This window comes from Melitaea cinxia, chromosome 10 (genome assembly GCF_905220565.1).
Source record: "Melitaea cinxia chromosome 10, ilMelCinx1.1, whole genome shotgun sequence".
NCBI lineage: Eukaryota > Metazoa > Arthropoda > Insecta > Lepidoptera > Nymphalidae > Melitaea > Melitaea cinxia.
In genome coordinates this window covers 11,223,188-11,245,900 of record NC_059403.1, presented here as the reverse complement: position 1 = coordinate 11,245,900, position 22,713 = coordinate 11,223,188, and the positions used below count along the sequence as shown (strand labels likewise).

General features: G+C 33.9%; 1 protein-coding gene and 1 long non-coding RNA gene across 2 annotated transcripts in view; one reads left to right on the top strand and one right to left on the bottom strand.

Annotated features, from left to right (window-relative positions):
- LOC123656893 overlaps positions 1–16,795 on the bottom strand; it is an 85,150-nt gene extending 68,355 nt beyond the window's left edge. The window contains exons 1-2 of the mRNA XM_045592509.1: positions 16,465–16,795; positions 4,287–4,387 (exon numbers count right to left, since the gene is read on the bottom strand). Coding sequence (XP_045448465.1) covers positions 4,287–4,387; positions 16,465–16,638 — 275 coding nt within the window. The 5' untranslated portion in view covers positions 16,639–16,795. The remainder of the gene's footprint in view (positions 1–4,286; positions 4,388–16,464) is intronic.
- LOC123656894 lies at positions 905–1,341 on the top strand. The gene is made up of 3 exons (XR_006743614.1): positions 905–1,039; positions 1,134–1,223; positions 1,302–1,341. It is a non-coding gene; the product is annotated as an uncharacterized LOC123656894 (long non-coding RNA).
- Positions 16,796–22,713: the final 5,918 nt, after the last annotated feature.

Sequence of the window (22,713 nt, the reverse complement as noted above, 5' to 3'; positions counted from 1 at the left end):
GAGTAAATAACTTGTGATGCTGATATTTACTGTCTTAAGATTTTGGCTGATTGATACATTGTATTTTTTTTATTTTTTTGGATTTTTCCGTGTATTTTCCGTTTTGTTTAGTTCCTGGGTTATTGAATTTTATTTCAAGATTCTGATTTTAGGTCTTTGTTATGATCAGTTCCAGGAAAACTACTATTTCTTATTTAGAACCAATTCTAATAAATAGTAGAAACTTTTGCATTTTCTTGTGATTAGTCGCTAGGAAGGGCGCACTACTACACATGATTCGATTTCAAACATTGTCTTTTGACAATTGTATTCCGGCGGTTGGCAGCAAGGAGTGAGTCACCGTGGAGATAGCTTCATTGCATTTAACAATGAGCTGGGAGGTGATGTCAAGGTGCTCTCACTTAAGCACATTTTAATACACCGCAATATTATTGTTTTTTTTTCTTTTGCTGTATATATAGTATACGTTAGTGTTTGCATTTTTTTTAAGTGTTCCGGATAGTTTAGTTGGAATTTCTTTAGTTCAGGTCTGAAACGCTGAGGGCAGCGTGGTTCACCCGGTGAACCTTTTCGTAAGGGGGGGGGTATTGTAACGTAGTAAAATTGTGGTGCATAGCGACATCTAGTTATAGCCGCGGTATTACTATTGATCCTGGTATTGAGGTTTATCTAGCGAAGCTTGCGGGCTCACTAGATGGCGTGCTTGGAGAGTTGCTATGTATTTGCACGGTTTTGTTTTTACATTGTTTCATATTTAAATATTTATTTAATTGCTTAGGATTTTTGTCTAAATTGTTTTTATAAATAATATTAAAAAAAAAATAAAATATATAGATTTATTTCGGTTTGCTGTATTGGATAAATTTTTAATTTTGAGTGGCAACACTGCCAGATTAAAAGGACTTTCGCTTCGACCATGATTGGGAACGGCGAGGGAAAGATTTCACGTTTTCGTGTTTTGTTGGCCAGGTTCGCCTGCATATTAAAAATTATGTCTCTGAAGTAGAGAATAATAATTTTATTTATCTCAACAATAATGGTGAGTTAATTTCGATATTTTGGTGGGACCTTTTTTCCTTTGTGTTTGTGATAACCTTTAGGTGTCATATAACTCGTAATTTATTTTGTTACAGCTTCCTTATTTTGTTCATTTTGAAATGGATATTTTTATCTGATTTCGGGGATGGTGGGAACGAGAGATTACACATATGCAATCTACTCTGGTAAGATTTCAAACCATTCTTTTAAATTTTGCATCGGTTCGATTCCGCCATTTTGACAACGTGTTTTCTTTGTTTCAGGGTTTTTTTTTTTTCATTCTATCATTTTTATATTTCCTTAGTATTTTATTGTTTTATTTTATTATATTACGTAACTAATTAATAGAAATATGACTTTAGAAGAAAATACACTTGCGTTACCATGATGTAGGAAAAATTAAAAATATGAAAAATTTATAATTTGAAATTAAGATGGAACTTAAATGAGTTACAAACTGAACTCAAACTTAAAATTATATTTCGATTTCATTCTGTCATTTCCGTTAAACTTCAATCATCGAGGCCTGGATATTTGAATTTGGAATTTAAATAAAACACTAAAAGAACCTTTGGGCTGGAGATCCTGCTTATCGAAACTTCCTGTTGAAACCTTAACACCCGGTGGATGTCCAGAGCAAATTGACAATTCAAGTAATTGGTATGAATTAAAGCAGAAGAGGTACAGACTTTCTCATTATTTAGTTGATCTATGCTTATTTACAAGGTTATTTGATTTCTGGTGGTATACTCGTTAAGCTCATTATACTCGTTAAGCAATTATACTCATCACGTATTTTTTTTTAATGTAGTAAATATATTAAGAACCTTCTCTCTACGACTGAGCAACCTTAGTATTTGTGTAAATTGTAATTTCTGAAGTGATGGTTTTGGGGTTAGCTAGGTAGGCTTATTTATTATATTTTGTTACATGAGGGTAAGTGTAAAAAAAATGGAAATAAAACTACCTTAATGTTGAATATCTAGTTGGTTTATTATTTAAATCTTTTTTTTTCCTACCTGCTTAAAATTTGTATTTGGTCCTAGCCCTAAAGTTATATCACTATTTTCTTTGTCAACGGCACATTGTATTCCGAAATAGCCGGGCAACTTTTTCCGTCAATGTGTCGGGTGGCACAGTCCCTTCGTCAGTGTCCAAGTCTTGGCTCCGTATGTTAACACAGGAAGGACGCATTGCTCGAAGACTTTGTCTTCATGAATTGCGGAATTTTCGAAGTAAAGACTCGACGAAGCCTGCCAAATTCCGCCCACCTCAACCGAATCCTCCTATCGACCTCCTTCTTGAAGCTATTGCGGCCAAGTTGGATGGTATAGCCTAGGTAGGTATTTCTCGAAGTTTTTCAGGTAAACATAATCCTGAATAACTTCGAGAAAAGTCCGTCGACTGATACCGGTCTCGTTGTAACTTGGTTATTAAACATAACTTTCATTTTGTTCAAGTTCATACCGAGACCGATTCGTCGAGAGGACTCGTTTAGGCCGCCAAGCATTTGGCGAGAGATGTATTCGCCGTTGACATTAATGCCTTGTTTCCTACAATCCAAGGTCTTAAGATATCCTCCAGGCCAGTGGTAAACTATTTCGGTGATATTACATTTTCGGTGATCTTGCCTTACACGCGCCGAAGGAAAATGGGCTTTGTTCTCTGGTCTTAGATATATGGACGGTCAACATCACCGTGTCATACACACATCTCAGTAGTAGTCAGTAGACCCTCAAAAAGCTCGAAGCAGATCGAAAACAGCAGCGTGGCTCAGAAGTGACATCGGTCTGTAACTCTTCAACTGAGAGACTTATCGCCTCTTTTGTAGAATAGTACCACCACACTCATGGCGGGTTGGTGACCGCAGGGCTGGCTTTATCGAATCGAAGACACTGTTGTTCGTCTTTGGTCTGTGTATTTAAAACGTCAGCTGCAGAATGGTTATCCCGGCATCGGTCGGCTTCAAAACTTCCAAGGTGCTATTGTAACTTTGGTACTCCTCAGGTGCCTCTTATGACACCCACAGGAAGGGAGGGGGTGGCTAAATTCTAGATTGCAGTAGCCATACACATATAATAGATATAGATAATTTGACTAATCTAACAGGAAAGGATATCCTGTGTGCAATAAAAAACTGATACAGTATCTATATAGTCTGTACGTGAACCGTTTTACTGAAAACCTTAAAATAGTCATTTAGGAATAACTATTCGTAGAAGTCAAAATTTTTATAATTACCTACACAAATAATCATCTAGTTACCTACAATAAAAGAGACATTTATTTTACTAAATTTATTGAAGCAATCCTTATTTGCTCAACACTTTGACAGTTACGTTTTAAGAGAATACCGACAGAACAAATACAAAACAAGTTGAGATCGGACGGAACGATTCCTGGCGTTTTGCCAGAGTTCGAGGTTTTAATGGCAATATTTAATGCCGCCGGCTTTATTGGAGGAGTTGGAGGAGTTTGCGTTCAAATTATATTCACTATGAGCTATAGCTGATGGTTTTTCGTACATGATTTCATATATTTTTAATGTTTCAATAATTTTATTGACGGTGCGCTTTTGATAGAAAGTATTATATTTATGCGTTGAAGCGGAGTAGCTAGAAAGCTTAGACTAGAACCAAAAGAGAAATTTTGACTTTGTGTTTTAGCCATATATCGATCGTACTTAACGCGAGTTGGGTGCGAGTCCTGTCGGACTAGCCAATTTATGCCAATTTGATAAAGCTAGAGGGCCTAGCTAGAGAGAGTATGAGAGTGAGAGTGTGATTGTATGAACGCATTTATATATTGTTTTACCTTGTTTACTGAGCAAGTAAAAGTATATTAAACGTTACTACGACATAACAGTCATTGCAGCGGTTGCAATGTGGAGGTAAATTCAGCTTTACCACATTTCAAGAAATTATTTGCTTTAAAAAAATAATGTCGTTTTTTTCAACGTAATGATTGAAGAGATCTAAATTTAAGCAATTTTAGCTTACAGTGTTCTGTTTTTACCTGTTATAACATAGCCTATGGCACTCAGTGATAATGTAGCTTTATATTGTTATTAGAATTTTTGAAAATCGGTTCATTCATCTCTCTGTATATACATTACAAACAAACAATATTTGAGATCTGTCATCATTATAATTTGAGCGTAAAAAAAATGTGGATAAAGCTGTACGCGTCATCAATATTAATGTGGACAAAGTAAAGGGCATGAACTAGGTTACTGCCTCTTGACTTACCGAGTGCCAGCCACTGGCTGCCAGACGGCGTCCAATGGCGCATGCGCTGGCGGCGGTGGTTCCGCACCCTCGCCACCGGTTTCTGTTCTTCCTTCCCAACCCTAAAATAAGAGAAATTAAAAATATGTTGTACACGTACTATGCTTAAAGTCTTACAGTTAAGTATTATTTTGAATACATAATTCAATTACAAAGAAATTTTAAAAAGCATGACATAGAAAGGATATGATGACTTTTGATTTAATAAAAAAAATGTAATTTAAGCAAAATATTTTAATATTTTCTATTTAAATAAATAATCAATCCATTCCGCAGATTCGTGGAAGCAATTTCAATTCTTTCGCCTTTCACGGTGACGACCAGATTAAGAGCTATACATACAAAAATCACATTAAAGCTCATAGGACGGTGAAAAAAAACGCCGACAATTCTGACAAGTAACCAAACTTAACTCAGTTTGCGCGCTGATACTGAAAAATTCATAACTTTTTGAAGCGTTTCCCAACTGAACTTTAGATGAGCTTTTGGACCGCATTAATTTATATGGAGTGGTCTGGCGATCATAATTATTACTGCTTCGTGTTCGCGTGCAGGAATGGTCTGCAGACCAAAATTCATTAAAGTTATCCAAGCACTCGTTTAACTTCGGAAATGTACAAAGCTTGTATAAAATTAATAACATAAAGTTTTGTAGTAACAGGGCACATGTATTGAGTACAATTACTTCACTCTATCTGTACTTCTTGAATATACGACACGCCTGGGCAAGAATCATAGCAGAAATTTTTATACATGTACTAGCTGACACCGCAAACGTTGTTTTGCCATATGTGTTATTAACTTCCTCAATCCCTCCCCCCTCGTTATAACTTAGGGGAATGAAAAATAGATGTTGTTCGATTCTCATACCTACCCAATATGCACACAAAATTTCATGAGAATCGGTCAAGCAATTTCGAAGGAGTTTAACTACAAACACCGCGACACGAGAATTTTATATATTAGATAATATGCAGATGTTTTTCGTTGTCTGGGCATTTGTGATTGTGTTGTGTGTGTTTCCGGAATCCTGAAACAAGTTTCACTTCGTTCATTCTTTCTTAAGGTGTTAAGCGTTCATTTATTATATAATGTTATGTAATGTCGTAGGACAATTCGATATATTTCGCGTTTTTTTGGGATTAACAGATGGAAGGTCGTAATTGCCCTTAATAATAATATTACATTTTGCTTCTTTATTAACTTATGTGTTATGCTTAGTAAATGAGTCAGTAAATAAAACTATTATCAGCATTCTTGTCTCGGCTACGTCCGTGTGATCCTTTGTCACGCTGCATTTCGGCACGTCGCGTCCTACACGTACAAGATTTTAGTATTCATTTTCATTAAGCATGTGTTAGTTAATCAGTGTTACCGTAGCATTTTACTTTTGAAAAGATTTTTGAAATCAGTCTAGGAGGTTAATGAGGCAAACAAACAAAAAATTAAACCTCTCGTGTTTATAATATTTGTGTAAATATAAAAGTATAAATGATATCCTTAGTATTGAATGACGATGAAACCTATTCCCCTCGTTTTCTATCAAAGAATATTTTTTGAACATCAAACGAAAAATAATGTTAGACGATTTGAATTGAATAGACGTTCTCTATTGATGTTGGTTACAAGATATATCAAACAAATGGCTGTGTTATATTATATTGTTTGTGCCCGCAACTTCATCCGCGTGGAATTAAAACAAAATATTGTTTAGTTCGCAGAGAAAATAAATAAATTTCCAGTGAAAGTCCCGTCAAAATCGGTCCTGCCGTTAAGAGATAAGCCAGAACAAACAACAGGTAAACAGACAGACAGACAAAAATTATAAAAAATGTTATTTTGGTATATGTACCTTGCGCATTTGAATTTAGTAAAAAGCGGTTATTTTAATATTACAGGCACTCCAATTTTATTTAGGTACTAGATGTGCCCGCGACCTCGTCCACGTGGAACTTAAAAAAAGTTTTTGTTCAGTTCTCAGGGCTATAAAATAAATAAATTTCTAAAATAAAAGTAGCCTAACTACATCCGCTATCCACCAGTGAAAGTCCCGTCAAAATCGGTCCAGCCGTTTCAGAGATTAGCCGGAAAAAATAGACAGACAGACAGCCAGACAAAAATTGTCACTTTACCGTGTTTAGATGTTATTTTAATATTACAAACAGACACTCCAATTTTATTTATTTGTATAGATTTGTATTACTTTCTTCAACAATTATTATAATTGTGTTTGCTGGCATACGAAAACAAAAAAAAAACCGACGTCAATTAACATCGACAAGTAACACGCAGACAGTAAATAGTCGAATAAATAATCAATTAAATATGCATTATATATTATAAGGTACATAATTAGGTATAGGTCAGACAGAACATACGACAAGCACCAGCTTTCGATTATAAAAAGAATCCTAAAAATCGATACAAATCTCTTTCTTGTCGTCTTTTCATTTTTATAATTATATTTTTAACCGAGTTCAAAAAAGGAGAAGGTTACTCAATTCGACCATATATGTATATATATTTTTATGTATGTTCAGGGATAAGTTCGTCGTTTATGAACCGATTTTGATAATTCTTGTTTTGTTGGAAAGGAGATCCTAATGTCGGTACCACGATAAGGAAACCAGGATCTAATGATGGAATACCATAGAAATCGAGGGGAACCCTCGAAAATTGTAGTGACGACTAGTGCGTTTATTAATTTTTTTTCGTCTACTTACGTTGTATTACTTGTCAATGTAATTGAAACCGGTTGTATTATTTAAACCGGTGTAATTATTTTGTTTATTTGTCCATATCTATGACATAGCTGTTCACATAATATACCAAACACAGCCTGCTCGCTCTATAAAAATCGAAGAGACAGCGTCGGAAGAGAGACAGAATCGGAGAATCTGTGAATGTGATATATGTATTTAGTTATATAAGCATTATTAATTTATCAGCCGACTGTTACCTTATAAGACAAGTTATAAGGTAACAGTTACATTAAGTTGCTTACCTTAGAAACAGACGACCGCGTGTGTATATTATAGATATTTATTTATTTTATTTTTTATATTTTGTGTCGCTTAAATATCGTGTACTACATACCTACTATGTCAATTATAGGAAAAACACTCATACCAAAAAATTTATTGTTCTATGTAGGTAATAATATTTTCGTTCTGTACAAAATATTTTTAAATTTTATCATTATGATCACGTCCATAATCCCACTTGACAGTCCCAACATTTTATATAGCACCCGTTTTAATCTGTCAATCTTAATCTATATTATAATTGGTACTTAAAGCTTTCTAATTTAGCAGATATATATCACAAATATAATTTTCAAAATGAACGCGTCAAAATCATTAAAAAGCGGATCTAGATTAGCAAACATACAAACAAACTCTTCAGCTTTATTAAATTACTATTTAATTGGACTTTAATTTACTACTCAAAATATTTAATTACCAACTTTTATATATTTCTAGAAAATTCAAGCGAAAATACCTTCAAAAACCTGAATTCAATTAAATAATTCAGCGTCCCAGTTTTGAGTCGAGTCCGAGTCGGTTCAAAGCACAAAAAAAGTAAATCGTTTTAATTTGTTAGAGGTTTCTTTGGCTAAAAGAAACGTTAAGGTAAGGATTTTTTTTTTCTAAATTGAAATTCTGCGACGGACGTTAACCAGCCATCATCGCGCGGCGTATAAACCCTCAGTTCAAGTGAGCCTTTGTTTTACAGTCGGACACAAATAGCCGGCTATTTTTGTTTGTTAGTTAAAACGGTCTTATTTCTGAAATGCTGGTTCAGTGTAAATAGCGACTTAATATTTGAATAACGAAAACAGAACGAGATAGAAATTATGAATATTTAAAATTAGTACTAAAACATAAATTACAAAACGTTTTTTTAATTGTACTTACAACAAAATATGTGAACATTGGACATAAATAAATAAATATATCTATGCTTGACACTCAACGGCCCTTAATTGGGCGAGAACCTATCTCAGGGGTCCGGGAACAGACAAATTACACAAACATAAACAGCCAGACAAAGAAAAACATCTGTATGCCCTATACAAACATGGTATGAGCGAGGATTGAGCGTGATTGGTAGTTCATCAGCCAAGTGCTGTGAATAGGGATCGCAATCCGGTATCGTTTTCAATCTGTTTACGGATTATCCTTTACTTTCGGCTACAGATATTTAATTTTAAAAGAAATGTCAAACTACTTAATACTTACTTCACTTACTGCAATAAGTTTTATATTTTTTTATGTTTAGGTAACGGATCTTATTATATTTAGGATATTCAATAGTCATTTTTGAATCTTAGTATTTCTTGGTATTCTGCAAGTAACTACAGTTCTCGCAAAATGAGTCAGCAACACACCACTTCAGTTGTTTCAGCTGTAAATAGTGTTGAATACCTTCGCCATAACCCATCTATGGCTAATTTAAATGGCGGACTATTAATAAAATATTTTGTGTCAATGCCGAAAGACCCGTACACTTAAAAACTACATTCTATCTTTGCATTAGAGGATATTTCGTCAAAAAATAATATAACCGTATCTAGCATTTGGATCCGAATCCGGTAAGTGAAAATGATGCCCGAAACACCAGATTACCGTACCCGGTTTTCCGGATTGCAATCCATAGCTGTGAGCACTGCGCTAATAAGTAGTCAACGTGTAAATCATAATGTAATATTTGGGTGTATACCAAAATATTATATTAACGTTTTAACGCACTAATCCCAGGAACTACTGTCTTAAATCTGCTGGTAAAAATAATAACGGGAAGTGCTTAACCTTTATTTCTTACGTGTAATCTAACGAGGCATATTTGTATGTTGTTATTATGTTAATAACCATGCTATAAGTTAGCTTCATACTATAAATAAAGATATTCAGTATATTTAGTATCAGCATTGCACCCGTGCGAAGCCGGGGCGGGTCACTAGTATAATATAATAATAATAGCTATAAGAACTAGCCGATACTCCGCATAATTTACTGAGTATTAATGTAAATATTTACATCAACGTTTCTGTTTTGAGCATTCCCAAAACAAATCTATTCTATTCCGCTAGTTACAGTGAAATGTATTATATTATCGACTTAGGTATATATCCCAAATTTAAATAAGGCAAGCTTAATTAGCGTTTCGTTTCATAAAAAAATATGTGGTGTCATGGGACACCGGGTAGGAACGGAGTTCCTTCGGAGAGTATAGAAGCAACACAAAATAAAAAAAAAATGTTGAATTTATATATATTTTTTAGTTCTTGATTTTTTTTTTTTAATTTTGTTGATTTGTTTTTAATTAAGTATATAAAAGTATTTACGAAATTAAGTATTTTAGAAAATAACAAATACCATAAAATAAAATAAATCAAACAAAATAATAATAATAATACTAATTCAAACTATTAAGTGAAATAAAAAAACATGGGTATGTCTGTATTTTTATTTTTGTCGACAGTATAAAAATTACATAAATAATTAAAAAAAAAAAGTTTACTAGTAATATTTTAGTTTTACAAACGTCATATTATACAGTCGTGTGACTAATATTACGCCACTTCCGTTATATATTTTTCTTACGATTTTAGTATCACATTTTTTTCAGTTCGCTCGCCCAGCCAAATGTCAAGCCTGCCGTAAGGAACTTCGTTCCAAAAATGATATATGCACTATTTTTTGGCCTTTATCGTGTTTATATAATCGATAAATTTTATTAGCCTATCTCATTCAATATCCATTACAGCTGTCCGTTATAGGAAAACTCGGGCGTCTTCCTTCCTAATAAAATTAATGGACATTGAAGGTAGAGCCGACGGACTGAATGCAGGCAATTGAAAATTTTATTACATATTCCATCATAATATACGATAGTACTTTAGTTTACAAACGTTTCTACGAACGACTTTTTAACATTTACGTATAAAATATTTCGCACGTACAACGTGACACAAACTTTTACCAAAAAACAAAACCAAATATTCTTATATTCAAATAGGTTTAAAACACACTCTGAAGAAGTTGTCAGTTTACAAATTTGTAATACATTTTCTTAATAATTGTACTATAGTTATCGCGAATCTCTCACCGATTTGGAATATAAATGAAACCGTGATCAATGTTTTTCCACTACACACCATTCATTAATAAATAATCTAAGTCAATTGTTTAAGCAAACATTATATATGTAAAAAGTACATAACAACAAAAGTGTGATGACATATGCGTTAATCAGTTAATGGGCAAAAAAACAATGACTTCTAGAATATAAAGTACTGATAATATAATTTATTCATTTTAATATTCTAATGAATTAAAATAACATTAATATCCACTATTTGTCATATACTTATTAACACTGTTTAAGAACCCGACTGTTGACTTCAAACTTTTTTTTATGTAAATTATGAGTTCACTGTTTAAGCACTATTAAAAGATAATGTTAATATGTAAATTATATTATATATGTGATAATTTAATATGTGACAAAACTGAAGGAAAATTCAAAAATCTAAATTTGAGTAATGTTTAGAACTTATGTTATAAATCAATGAATATATAAATAAAGTAGTTTTTCCCCGCGGAAAGTAGTTTTTCACCTACATTAATTTGAAAAAAAAAATGAACTACTACATTATCATATAACCTTCCACGGTAAATGGATTATTATGTGGTATTGGATTTTCCAAGACAAAATATTTTTTCAATTCCAAATTTTAGTTCCTGAGATTAGTGCGTACAAACAAACTCTTTAGCTTTTTAATGTTAGTACCTATAAATAAGTATTATATTATATGTCCTTAACTAGACGCCGCGTTGGCGCAACGGTTACAGCCATGGATTGTACCTGTTGCGCTGGCGGTTGCGGGTTCGATCCCCGCACATGACAAACATTTGTATTGGCCATACAGATGTTTCCCGTTGTCTGGGTGTTTGTGCAGTCCTTGTGGGTCTCCCCACAGTGCCTCGGAGAGCACGTTAGCCGTCGGTCCCGGTTGTTATCATGTACACCTGATAGCGATCGTTACTCATAGTAGGGAATATATCCGCCAACCCGCATTGGAGCAGCATGGTGGATTAAGCTCTGATCCTTCTCTTACATGGGGAAAGAGACCTATATAGTAATGGGATATTACAGGCTGAAGCGATATATGTTCTTAACTAACACGGTCATCTACTTCTAAGTAACTTCAAGCCGATGTTTTAGGTATCAGCCGACACCAGTGTGAAAAGCAGGGAGTACCAACTACACCAACAGTCCTATTAAAATATAAATATATAATGGCTATAAATAGATAATAGCAAGAACTATAAAACGTACACTTTCCTGTTGTTTTTCTGTTTGCTGCATAAAATAATGTATTTTCGTGTATGATTAACGAGTAAAATATTTTGTCTATTAATAACAAACTCGACTCACTTAATTTTATTTTTTTGTGCAGAATGAAATAACTACGGGCATTGATTTGAATAAATAATTAATTTGGTTAAGGTTTCCATTCCATTCTGTTTGACATTGGCGAAATCATAAAGATTTGTGGATTTATTGGCGCTAAATTTCATGGAGGATTTTAATAATAATATAATAAAGCACTCTTTTTCCATATACAATTATAGGCTTGCGTTTGACCACTATTTCACCTGATGATAAGTGAAAATGCGGTCTAAGATGGAGCACGTTTACTAGAAGTAACCTATTCTCTCGCGACTAAAAGATCCCCAGGTTATAGTTTTACGGAAACACAGACGCTTTTTTTAAAGATAACTGCGGAGTTTGTTTCCGATTCTTCTCTACAGAGTCTACTAATGTTTTTTTTTTAATAATTTACTGTATTATTTTTGGATAATTTAAAAAAAAATATTAGCATTCTGCACTCCTTCTCTATATAAACCATAAGTGTGCGAAATTTCATACTCGTACATAAGGAGTACAATGTTTTTACTTTACGTATAAATATATAGATCATCGTAGACTATGTTCTATTTCAGAATGTTTGGTTTAGTATAGTAATTGCTGTTACATCAATAAATAAATTAATGTACCTATATAGACATAAATTTATTATTTAAAAAGAGTTTGCAGTCATAATGAAGAATGTATTCATTGTTTCTATAAGTACGTACAAATTGTAATATTACTTAATTTACAATTACTACATAAAAGCCTATATTATTAAAAAAGTACAAAAATATTCAACCGAGAGTTTTTCATCCCTATATCACTATTTCCTCTTGGCCTACACTATTTTTAACCGACTTCAAAAAAAGGAGGAGGTTACTCAATTCGACCGTATATATGTTTTTTTTATGTATGTTCGGGGATAACTCCGTCGTTTATGGACCGATTTCAATAATTCTTTTGTTAGAAAGGAAATATCCCTAGTTTGGTACCGTGATAAGGAAACCAGGAAATCGAGGGAAACTCTCGAAAATCCGCATAACTTTTTACTGTGTGTACCGATTTTGATGATTTTTAATTTAATCGAAAGCCGATGTTTATCATGTGGCCACATTTAAATTTCATCGAGATCTGATTACAAATTTTGGAGTAATCTTTGATAATGCGTATTTACTGGACTATTTTTTCGTCTACCTTCGTTGTATTGCTAGTCGATATAATTGAAGTCGGTTTTTCTTCGTTTACCTGCAAACACAATTATACTTTATTGATTGTAATATTTAATTAAGCCGATGATATATTTTGAAACTAGGATTTAGTATTCATTAAATATTGTAAAAATGTTTTTAATTTGATTGTTGTTTTTGCTACTCTGACTTTTTGTTTTTATTCAGTTTATTGAGATTGCAGAATTTTTTTTTTACTTTAGTTAAGTGTGTATAATCCTAACCTTATGGCGAAATTAATATTTTCATTTCATTTCAACTCATTGACTGACCCAATTAAAGAATCTACAATAGCACTAAACGTTACCATTAAATGTTTAGATACAAAACGTGAAGAAAGAAACGACAATAACCAAACACGTTACTACCTGATTTTTAGTTGAGAGCGTGACAAACAAATTAACACAGGTGTATAAAAAAGAGTGTGCTAAAGCACTACACGACTGAAGTAAAACTTACGAAACGTAACTGTCTCAGCTCTCTCTCTTTCGATTAACTTATATCTCCCTTTCAACTTCCGTTCGCCTCGCCCGATTACACTTTTCGTGACGCTCCGGTCACGCATTCACCAGCTTTTTTGCACAAATCTCTCGGATAATCCAGATCTAATTGGATTTTAATTAACTGGTTATGAAATTCTAAGCCAGCTTAATAGGGACAGTTTTAGGCAGTCATAACTATAAACTACATACATAAATAATGTAATGTTATTCATAAAATCATAACACACTAATTAGGCGTTTCGAGTTAAGATTTCTACAAACAGTTCAAATGGAATATAAATAAAACAAGGAGTAATTAAAACGCATATTTTTACTTGGGAGTTATTGATAACCTCAAGTGATAACATATCATTAAATAATAAATCTTTCACGGAACTAAATGTCTTCATAGAACGGAAGCAGCCTATGAGCGCATCTTATTTGCACCTAATCTACGCAGTAACACAAATGGTACTTTTTTAATTTACCTTTAGGGACTTTTGTAGAAAACGTATTTTACACCTTTATCAAGCTATGATTAAATGGTTACCTTTTTTTAAAACAAATGCATGATGCATGCAGATGGCACATACACATGTATATGCACACATCCGTTTGACATTAATAAGTTGTCTTATAATTATATATTTTTTAAAGTCATGCCATCTGATCGCCGATATTACTTACACATATTATAAACATATTTTTATTTTCTCCACAGATATGTTCGCAACATTATCGGCCATCGCGTGACATCAATTCGGAATAATTACATCGACGAGTATAAAGTAGGACAATACATATTATTAAGGATACCTCAAAAATTTCTTGTCATATCTCACTGAAGTTTAAATAAAACAATACGACAAGTGCCTGCTTTTGAATATAAAAAAAAATCAAAATCACGCTAGCATTAAAAAAACAGTTGCATTGTAAACCTCATCCTTTTTGAGGCGGTTAAAAAAGCGCAACACACACACACACACACACACACACACACACACACACACACACACACACACATCAGCCTATCGCAGTCCACTCCTGGACATAGGCCTCCACAATTTCGCGCCCAAAATGGTATGAACTCATGTGTTTTGCCCATAGTCACCACGCTGGGCAGGCGGGTTGGTGACCGCAGAGCTGGCTTTGACGCACCGAAGAGGCTGCTGCCCGTCTTCGGCTTGTATATTTCAAAGCCAGCCCTTGGATGGCTATCTCGCCATCGGTCGGCTTTTTAAGTTCCAGTGTTATTCCTTAGCCGCCTCTTACGGTACCCACGGGAAGAGAAGGGGTGGCTATATTCTTTACTGCCGTAAGCACACAACAATATTGTGAGAAATATTAGCTTGAATTTAATCATTCTTTTTCTGTTAGATAATTTATTTACTGAGGAAGGCTGTTAAAAAGATTTAGTCCTACTTTTCATCAAATTAACGCGGGTAAAACCGCGAGGTATATTTAGTATTATAAAAAAGAATACAATACCATGAACTCAACTAATGTACCATGGGGCAGTGACCTTATGAAATCATTTGAACAGTGAACCGGTCAGTATTTTTAACAGTAACTTTGTTTGCTTTCTTTCCGCAGCTGTTTTTATTGTTGATGTAAATGTCATATCACGTCATAACATGAAATGTATATAAATAATAATTATATTTGCTCGCAAACGAAAAAAAACCGACTTCAATTACATCGACAAGTAATACAACGTAGATCGACGAAAAAATAGTCAAGTAACTACGCGTTATCAAAGATTACTCAAAAAGTAGTTATCAGATCTCGATAAAATTTAAATGTGACCACATGATAAACATCAACTTTCGATTAAATTAAAAATTATCAAAATCGGTACACTCAGTAAAAAGTTATGGGGACTTTCGAGAGTTTTCCTCGATTTCTCTGGGATCCCATCATCACACCCTCGTTGGCTTATGATGGTACCCAACAAGGGATATCTTCTTTTCAACAAAAAAAGAATTATCAAAATCGGTACATCCAGTAAAAAGTTATGTGGTATAATACAACGTAGGTCGACGAAAAATGCGTCAAGTGAAAACGCATTATTAGATATAACTCGAAAAGTAGTTGTTAGATCTCAAATAAATTTATATGGGACCAAATGACACACACCACCTTTCGATTAAAAATAATTTTGTCAAAATCGGTCCACCCAATCAAAAGTTCTGAAGTCACATACATAATATATATATACAGTCGAATCGAGAACCTCCTCCTTTCTGGAAGTCGGTTAAAAACAAATGTCGTTAAGCGCATAACTCATGAATGTAATATTTTTTTATATTTTGTTTATATTTTTTTGTATGTTCCTTAAGGCCCACGGAAGGTTTTAATACAAAAAAAAAAAATATTAACCTTTGACAGAACTAAGTCTGTCCGGGCAGCTAGTCATATAGGTAAATAAATACAAATACATTTTCAGTTAGCCCTTTAATAATTTAGCCCTGTTGTCTTAGCCTATGTTTGACGATTTTCGATGCCATGAATATTTTGGAAAAGAAGCTTTCGTTATTTCCGAATTTCTACCTAGTAGGACTACGAAAATCAGTTTTGTAGCTTTTACGTAAAAAAGCCATATAAACATCTATATACCTAACTATTCATAAACGTATCCTTACAAAATTGTGCATTTATTGTAAATTATATATAGTTTAGTTAATATATTGAATGATTTTATTATTCGAAGCAACATTTATTTATTACCGAGAATAAATTTATCGATTTCGTTACTTTTACAAAATTAATAATAAGAACTGTAAATAGTACCAATTACAAAATGTCTTAAAAACAATCAAATATCAATCTAGATACAAAATTATCGGTTTAAGAACGTTTATACACTAATGTTTAACAAAAATAGTCCAACCTCTTAAAATTCCTTAAACATTGTATTACACAAATTTGTATTTAGTTCAAATCACATGCTACATTAGATTTTACCAATGACTACAGCACTGATCGAGAATATAATTATGAATATCTGACCTGAAGGTCCTCATTGTACCGCGATCTCGTAGAGCCTGGCGTAGGTCGCTCGAGAAGCAACAATTCAGTCAACACTATTACACCAAACACCGCGAAGAACATAATAACGATGAAGAAGCTGATGTTCGCGCGTTCTTTGGCGCGGGAAGGCGCCGCGCGCGCCCGCCACCGCATGTTACCGACACTGCACTCGCATTCATGAGCCTCGCGCGGTGGTCGACTGCCGCGGGCGAGACGCTACTGAACGAACGACACGCTCACTCGGTCACTAGGGCCGCAGACTCCACGGCTGCGACGCGACACGACGTCCCTACACACTAACGCACAGTAAAATGACAGCTTACCACTTTTGACTATGTCGAACTGGGTTGCAAGCTCCCGTGAACAGAAGAGGAATCTCCTTTGTTTTCAAACATGTAAACAAAGGTTTTATGAAAATGTGATGATTGGAAGTGAAGTCACAAATGGAAAATGAATGAATTAGGATGGTATAAAGCTTTTGAAAATCACTTTCTTTAAAAATAAATAGGGGTTTACAAGATGACGCTTTAATAAATTGATTTCTCATTGTTTTGTATAAATTGTATCAATCGTGTTTTTATAATTTCAACATATTCATGTTAGACACATAGGTATATTGAACACAAATTATAACAATTCTTACACAAAAGTAATGATGATGTGAAATCAATTCTGTAATTCAAATATAAAAATAATGATATCATTGTGAGCTAACCAAAACCATTGAAAGATAATAGTCATAAATAATTATTTTCAATACCTAGGATTTCCACAAAACGATTGTAATATATCACCTAGCAACCCGAAAATAAACTACGTTCAGAGCGCAGGCGCGCCGCCCGCCCTCGTTCAATGACTTTCATTGACGGTGGCTTAAAAAGCTGGGAAAGCTTCTCGAATTAAAACCTCAACGTGAGATTAAAATATTACTAATAAATTACAATTGCATGAACTATGAGACAGACATATAAATATGAACTATGAAATCGTTTCGCATCGCACCGCATGGCATTCAGCCTGTGACATCCCACTGCTGGGCATAGGCCTCTTTCTTCGCGTAGGAGATCGAATCGTTTTAGACATATTTATAATCAGCTAGTAATAAAATATGAACAACGTATGTAGGTCAGCATATTTGATATCATGCTAAAATCTGACCAAAATAGTTTATGCTAATTATATTGCTACGAGGCAGCGTCTTGCGAATAAGTAATAGGTATATGGTAATAATCTATTTTTAGGTTATTTTGCTAAATTATTGTTTACCTTCTCATTATATTTTTTATTATTGTATATCTTATATATAAAATTCTCGTGTCATGGTGTTAAACATTGAAGTCCACCGAAACGGCTCGACCGATTTTAATAAAATTTTGTGGGCATATCGGGTAGGTCTGAGAATCGGCCAACATCTATTTTTCATACCCCTGAGTTATAAGGGGGGGGGGGAGATTAAGTGAGTTAATAACATCTATGGCAAAGAAACATTTGCGGGGTCAGCTAGTAAGAGATAATATTTTTGACTAAGAGATGATATTATGAGAAATATTTTAGTAATCGTTCGATTTTGAAAGGCAAACTAAAAATGTAATTTTAACTAAAATTTCAAATAATTTATTTTTAACAAAATAGCCTTTAAAAATCTGCAAAATACCAAACACAAAGTACTTTTTCAATAATGAGTATATTAGGACCTAAAAGCGTGTAAATCCAAAAATATTGTATTATAATATCTTACAAGTCAAGAATTTTAAGGGGGTGATAGACGTACGAACTTAAAGAACGCGGTTTTTAAGATCGCGAACTTACTCGGCTCGACGTCGGTGACACACGTGAAGCTTACCCATTCTGTAATGCGATGTCGTCGATACAAGAAGCTAATTGTGTTATTTAAGAATTGTATCATATTACATTTAAAAACCAAAAAAGACGAAGTTCGGAAATAATTCATTTTGAGTAATTTCTCAATCAAAAATAAAAATAATAAAAACCTACACTACAAGCGTTGCACTTCCACGGACTGGCGAAACATAATCGTGTGTAAAAAAACCGACTTCAATTGCATGAAGTAACACATCGTAGGTAGACGAAAAAAGAGTCAAGTAAATACGCATTATTAGATATAACCCAAAAACTACTTGTTAGATCGCAATTAAATTTAAATGGGTACACAAGACAGACACCACCTTTTGATTAAAACAAAAATCATGGAAATCGGTCCACCCAGTCAAAAGTTTTGAGGTACATACACATACATGTACAATCGAATTAAGAACATCCTCCTTTTTTGGAAGTCGGTTAAAATTGGCGGCTCGCGGCTTGCAGTGCTAGACACGCACGAGCGGAGGCGGGTTACGAGCAAAATTTCAAACTTGTTGGATCGCCAACGAACTTACTCGGCGGTTTTAAAGTACGCGTACTTAGGGTGACACACGGGCGGAAAAGGTCGTCGAGCCACAAGTTCGCTTACTCGCACGTCTATCATCCTTTAGTAGTACTACCGATTCTACTAAACTTAAATTGCGGAAATTGATAATATTAATGCCCATTTAAATATCATTAATGTATTTTTCGTTTACTAATCAAAAGACAAGTGCTTTTAGCCTTTAATAATGGTAAAAAGTGAAAAAAAACTTATAGTAGGATGAAACCCATTATAAAAGGAAGAGAATACTACGAAAATAAAAGAAAAAAAATAAATTACGGGCAATCTGAGGTCGGTAAGTTAAAATATGCAGATAGCATATTTTTTCTCTATTGCCAAAAATAGGAGAAATGTTGTTTTTATTTGTGCAATGTTATAGAACTTATAGAGATTACATAATTATAATCTTTGTACTATGGTAAAATAAAAAATACACTTAATATACATTTGATTTATACGCGACTACGAGAGTTGTCGCGACTTCGTCCGCGTGGAACAGTGACTGCATGTTCAACGTGATTCTTTTAATTGGCATAACTTTTTTTATATATGAACCGATTGACATGAAACAAACACTAAATGTTATAAACTAAGCTTACCACAATATATAAGTAAAAACCACATCTGAATCGGATAAGCCGTTTCTGAGATTAGCTTGCACAAACGCACAGACAAACAGACAAAAATTCTAAAAATCATTGTTTCGGGTGCTATTTGCATTGATAAAGGTCACAATCTGTACATATAATAAAATGGTAGGAAAGTCAAAACTGTACATTGAATATTTTTTTAAAGAATACTTGGGGTGTGATCTACAATCGATACCGAACCCAAAAATATAGTTTTTAGAATTTTTGTCTGTTTGTCTGTTAGTCTGTTTGTCTGTATGTATGTCCGGGATAAACTCAAAAAGTACTGCATGGATTTACTTCAAATTTGGCACGAATATTATTAAGAAGTCGGGTCAACATAATATAGGCTACAAATTATCACCTACGGGAACGAGCAGTGAACCTTTATTTCTTCAACGCATTCTGTAACAACGTGTAATCTAACGACGCATATTTGAATGTTGTTATTATGTTTATAATAACCATGCTTTAAGCTAGCTTCATGCTATAAATAAAGACATTCTGTAGTATATTTAGTATCAGCATTGCACCCGTGCGAAGCCGGGGCGAGTTGCGGATATCTACGCGGTACATAAAGCGGCCCGTTACATTTTTATTATATATTAATATTAATATTATATTTAATTAATTTAATGATAGCGAAGGTGACATATATTTTATATGTTTAATATGCAGTTATATTCTTTATAATTTATAATATGTTGTTTATCCAAAAAAAAATGAAATTCAAATAAAAACACCTTAGAACGAAGTTTGTTTAATCTTTGATTTTAACAGACAAAATTGTCCGTATTTTAAGTAGTAATAAGTAGGGAGCCAATTTTTTGTTGTGTGTTATTTAACAGTTAAATAAACACCGCACACTAATCAGCCCCTTCAGGATTAAGTCCTGTGAAAAATACACAAGCACGAACATGCAGACCACAGTAAACACCTATATAGCAAACACATGCCATGTTCGAAATAAACGCATATTAATGTTATCTGCTGTCGCGGAACCAGAACGGTGCGGTGTGGTGCGGTGCGGTGCGGTGCGGTGCGGTACGGTGCGTTCCGGCGCGGTGCGGTGCGGTGCGGTGTCGTAGTCGTAGTCGTAGTCGTAGTCGTAGTCGTAGTCGTAGTCGTAGTCTTAGGCGTAGTCGTAATCGTAGTCGTAGTCGTAGTCGTAGTCGCAGTCGCAGTCACAGTTGCAGTCGCAGTCGCAGTCGCAGTCGTCGTAGTCTCTAGCTAAATGTCTCGAGCTAACTGTAAGTAGACCTAAAGATCCAATTTGTGTAAGCGGAGAGCAGCAGCTAAAATTATCTTGCGCTTTATTCTATGGTTAATAAAAAGAAAATCAATTCAGAAATTTTCAAGGGATATATGAAATAGTTAAAACATTCCATTAGAGAGGAATTTGTAAGATAAACGCATGGCTATTAATTTAATGCTGTCGTGGATCCACGACCGTCCCGGAACGTGACAAGAGACGAGAATTGAATAAACAATTGTAATAATGTATGGAAAACATTTGTATTGGTGTGACACCTTGAAGTAAAGAAATAAAAATCTGAAGCGGATAAACTAGTAATATAAAACATTAAATTTAATTTATTAAGTAAATTTAGAATAAAAAGTAATATGCAAGTAAATTAAAAACTACTGCACTACTACTAACTCTTCTTCTTCTTCTTCTTCTTCTTGTTCTTCTTCTTGTTCTTCTTCTTGTTCTTCTTCTTGTTCTTCTTCTTGTTCTTCTTCTTCTTCTTCTTCTTCTTCTTCTTCTTCTTCTTCTTCTTCTTGTTCTTCTTCTTGTTCTTCTTCTCCTTCTCCTTCTCCTTCTTCTCCTTATTCTTCTTATTCTTCTTCTTATTCTTCTTCTTATTCTTCTTCTTATTCTTCTTCTTATTCTTCTTCTTATTCTTCTTCTTATTCTTCTTCTTGTTCTTCTTCTTGTTCTTCTTCTTGTTCTTCTTCTTGTTCTTCTTCTTGTTCTTCTTCTTGTTCTTCTTCTTGTTCTTCTTCTTGTTCTTCTTCTTGTTCTTCTTCTTCTTCTTGTTCTTCTTCTTCTTCTTGTTCTTCTTCTTCTTCTTGTTCTTCTTCTTCTTCTTCTTGTTCTTCTTCTTCTTCTTCTTGTTCTTCTTCTTCTTCTTCTTGTTCTTCTTCTTCTTCTTCTTCTTGTTCTTCTTCTTCTTCTTCTTGTTCTTCTTCTTCTTCTTCTTGTTCTTCTTCTTCTTCTTCTTGTTCTTCTTCTTCTTCTTCTTGTTCTTCTTCTTCGTCTTGTTCTTCTTCTTCTTCTTCTTGTTCTTCTTCTTCTTGTTGTTGTTCTTCTTCTTCTTCTTCTTCTTGTTCTTCTTCTTCTTCTTCTTGTTCTTCTTCTTCTTCTTCTTGTTCTTCTTCTTCTTCTTCTTCTTGTTCTTCTTCTTCTTCTTCTTGTTCTTCTTCTTCTTCTTCTTGTTCTTCTTCTTCTTCTTGTTCTTCTTCTTCTTCTTCTTGTTCTTCTTCTTCTTGTTGTTGTTCTTCTTCTTCTTCTTCTTGTTCTTCTTCTTCTTCTTGTTCTTCTTCTTGTTCTTCTTCTTCTTCTTGTTCTTCTTCTTGTTCTTCTTCTTCTTCTTCTTGTTCTTCTTCTTCTTCTTCTTGTTCTTCTTCTTCTTCTTGTTCTTCTTCTTGTTCTTCTTCTTCTTCTTGTTCTTCTTCTTCTTCTTGTTCTTCTTCTTCTTCTTGTTCTTCTTCTTCTTCTTGTTGTTCTTCTTCTTCTTCTTCTTGTTCTTCTTTTTCTTCTTCTTGTTCTTCTTCTTCTTCTTCTTGTTCTTCTTCTTATTCTTCTTCTTGTTCTTCTTCTTGTTCTTCTTCTTGTTCTTCTTCTTGTTCTTCTTCTTGTTCTTCTTCTTGTTCTTCTTCTTGTTCTTCTTCTTGTTCTTCTTCTTGTTCTTCTTCTTGTTCTTCTTCTTGTTCTTCTTCTTGTTCTTCTTCTTGTTCTTCTTCTTGTTCTTCTTCTTGTTCTTCTTCTTGTTCTTCTTCTTGTTCTTCTTCTTCTTCTTCTTCTTCTTCTTCTTCTTCTTCTTCATGTTTCTAACGTGGAGAAAGGACTTCAAGAGGAAGGTTTACGGAACGGCTAAGCCGACTTTGATAAACATTTTTGAATATCATATCAAAAATTGACCGCTCCAGCGGGATTCGAACCCGCGTCTC